General features: G+C 48.3%; 1 protein-coding gene across 1 annotated transcript; it reads right to left on the bottom strand.

The window, feature by feature from the left end:
- Positions 1–269: 269 nt before the first annotated feature.
- On the bottom strand, positions 270–1,430 carry LOC125899506 (zona pellucida-like domain-containing protein 1). Its single transcript, XM_049593900.1, has one exon. It carries the CDS (start codon positions 1,428–1,430, stop codon positions 270–272), a length of 1,161 nt encoding a protein of 386 aa, XP_049449857.1.
- Positions 1,431–1,897: the final 467 nt, after the last annotated feature.

Here is a 1,897-nt window from a genome sequence, read left to right as displayed (position 1 = left end):
TTTCTTTCCATTTGGGAAACAGGTCATTTTTAACACTAACAAAATCTACTGAATCCTCTAAAGATGCTCCGCTCTCCCATCTATGTTTCCAGGACTGATACACAGTTAGAGCTACAGTAACGGACACACAAATATCTCCCAACAGATGCAATGATCGGCTGTCCTCCACCAGAGAAGTAAAACAAGCGCACAGATACAGTACACCTCAATAAGTGTGTGACCCGTAGGTCTGAGGCCAGTACTCTGCATTTAAGTGTATGGATGCCTCCTTAGTTCCTAAGCCTTTTGTAAAACACAGCTGCAACACAAAGGGCAACAAGGGAAACAAAGGCAAGGATGCCAACAGCCACACCGAGCCCGACAGCAGAGTCGTTGTCTTCTCCGGCAGTAAGGGGCTTCTCTTTGGATTCGTTGGTGTCGGTTTTGGTGACGATCTCCGCAGAGCTGATGGTGTAGGTCTGGGGTATACCATCAGCAGATGTGTCCAGGGGGCTCCTCTTCCTTCTGTTGTTGCACTGCTTGAATGTGCTGCAGGTGCTTTTCTCACACAGCCGGGTGATGCAGTGGAGGTAGTAGGTGGACACGGTCTCGTTCTGCTGCTCGATGAAGCGGAAGGCGGGGAAGTAGAAGCGGGCGCTCTGGCTGTCTCCGTTCTCAATCATGGTGGTGAACCGATCCTTTGAGCAGGGGACGAACAGGTTGAAGAAGCTGGAGTTAGAGGGCAGTGGGGAGATGGAGGCGTAGCACCGGTCCAGCAGGACGTGGTACTGCCCTGTCAAGTTGGTGGCCTTGACCTCAACGTACACGCTGGTCCTCAGTTCAATCCCAAGCTGTGGCATGACCAGCGGTCGGGTGTAGTTGGAGTCAGCAAACAGGTCCATGCTCAAGGTGCTGATGAAACTACCATTGTTGTCCTTGATTGCAATGGATGAAGCAGACACATCGACCTGGGTGTTGTTGATCAGATACTCTAGGGGATAGGCACAGGAGTAGTAGTACTTCAGCTCAGCGTTGTAAGTGATCGTGCCTGTTGTTGGATCGATAGACCTAACAACACCACTGATGTTGACCGTCTGGATGTTGGAGAAGTCAGAGAAGATACCGGTCCCAGCAGCACTGGTGGTCCTGAATATGCTTCCACAGGCATGGGTCATATTTAGTGGGAAGTTAAAGCGGGCAACAGGTGGATTCACAGACTCATCAAGGGTTGCTCTACAGGTCGGTTCCAACATGTGGTTCAGGATCAGCAGAGTCTCATTGTAGCCAGTGTAGATGACGGGGCAGATTTGAATCGCCAAACCAATGGATGAAGTGCCGCACTGCACTGCGATGTCGCTAACCTGCGGCCGTCTTGCTTCTGACCCACAGTCATTTAACACTAGCTGACTACTTCTGCCTATCACGGAGAGTAAAAGTAAAAAAATCTTCATTGTTCTTCTTCAGCTTTGCTATGGATTTGTTTATCTCTCTGCTGAAATCTTGACTCTGCTGCTGAGGGCTGGTAGATCTTCTCTGTCTGTTTGAAGTCTTGGGGCAGTATTCGGGGGTCTTTATAGGTAAGTGTGTCCTCTGGGATTGGTCCAAAACAAGGTCAAGCACCTTGCTATTTGTGAACAACTGCATTGTATTAGGTAGGAGAGCTTCAGTCTGGACCATATCCTAAGGGCAACAACTGAAACCTGAAGCATCTTGCTGTCTTGACTTTTACAAAGACAATGGCCTTGCTCCTTTGTTGAGAATGCTTTAAAATATAGATTTCCCTGACCTCTATTGCTAAGCCTTTATGAAGTAAGTGAACATAACACTACATGAGGTGAATTTCTGAATAACATACAATGCTGCAAAGGTTCTTCTATTCGGTTTGAGCCCCGGTAGCTTCAGCAATGACCTAATTTGG

This window comes from Epinephelus fuscoguttatus, linkage group LG13 (assembly GCF_011397635.1).
Source record: "Epinephelus fuscoguttatus linkage group LG13, E.fuscoguttatus.final_Chr_v1".
Taxonomy (NCBI): domain Eukaryota; kingdom Metazoa; phylum Chordata; class Actinopteri; order Perciformes; family Serranidae; genus Epinephelus; species Epinephelus fuscoguttatus.
This window is presented reverse-complemented; position numbering and strand designations above follow the sequence as displayed.

Bases quoted from the DNA above. Each gene is read 5' to 3' on its own strand.
- LOC125899506 (XM_049593900.1), bottom strand. From the start codon at position 1,430: ATGAAGATTTTTTTACTTTTACTCTCCGTGATAGGCAGAAGTAGTCAG.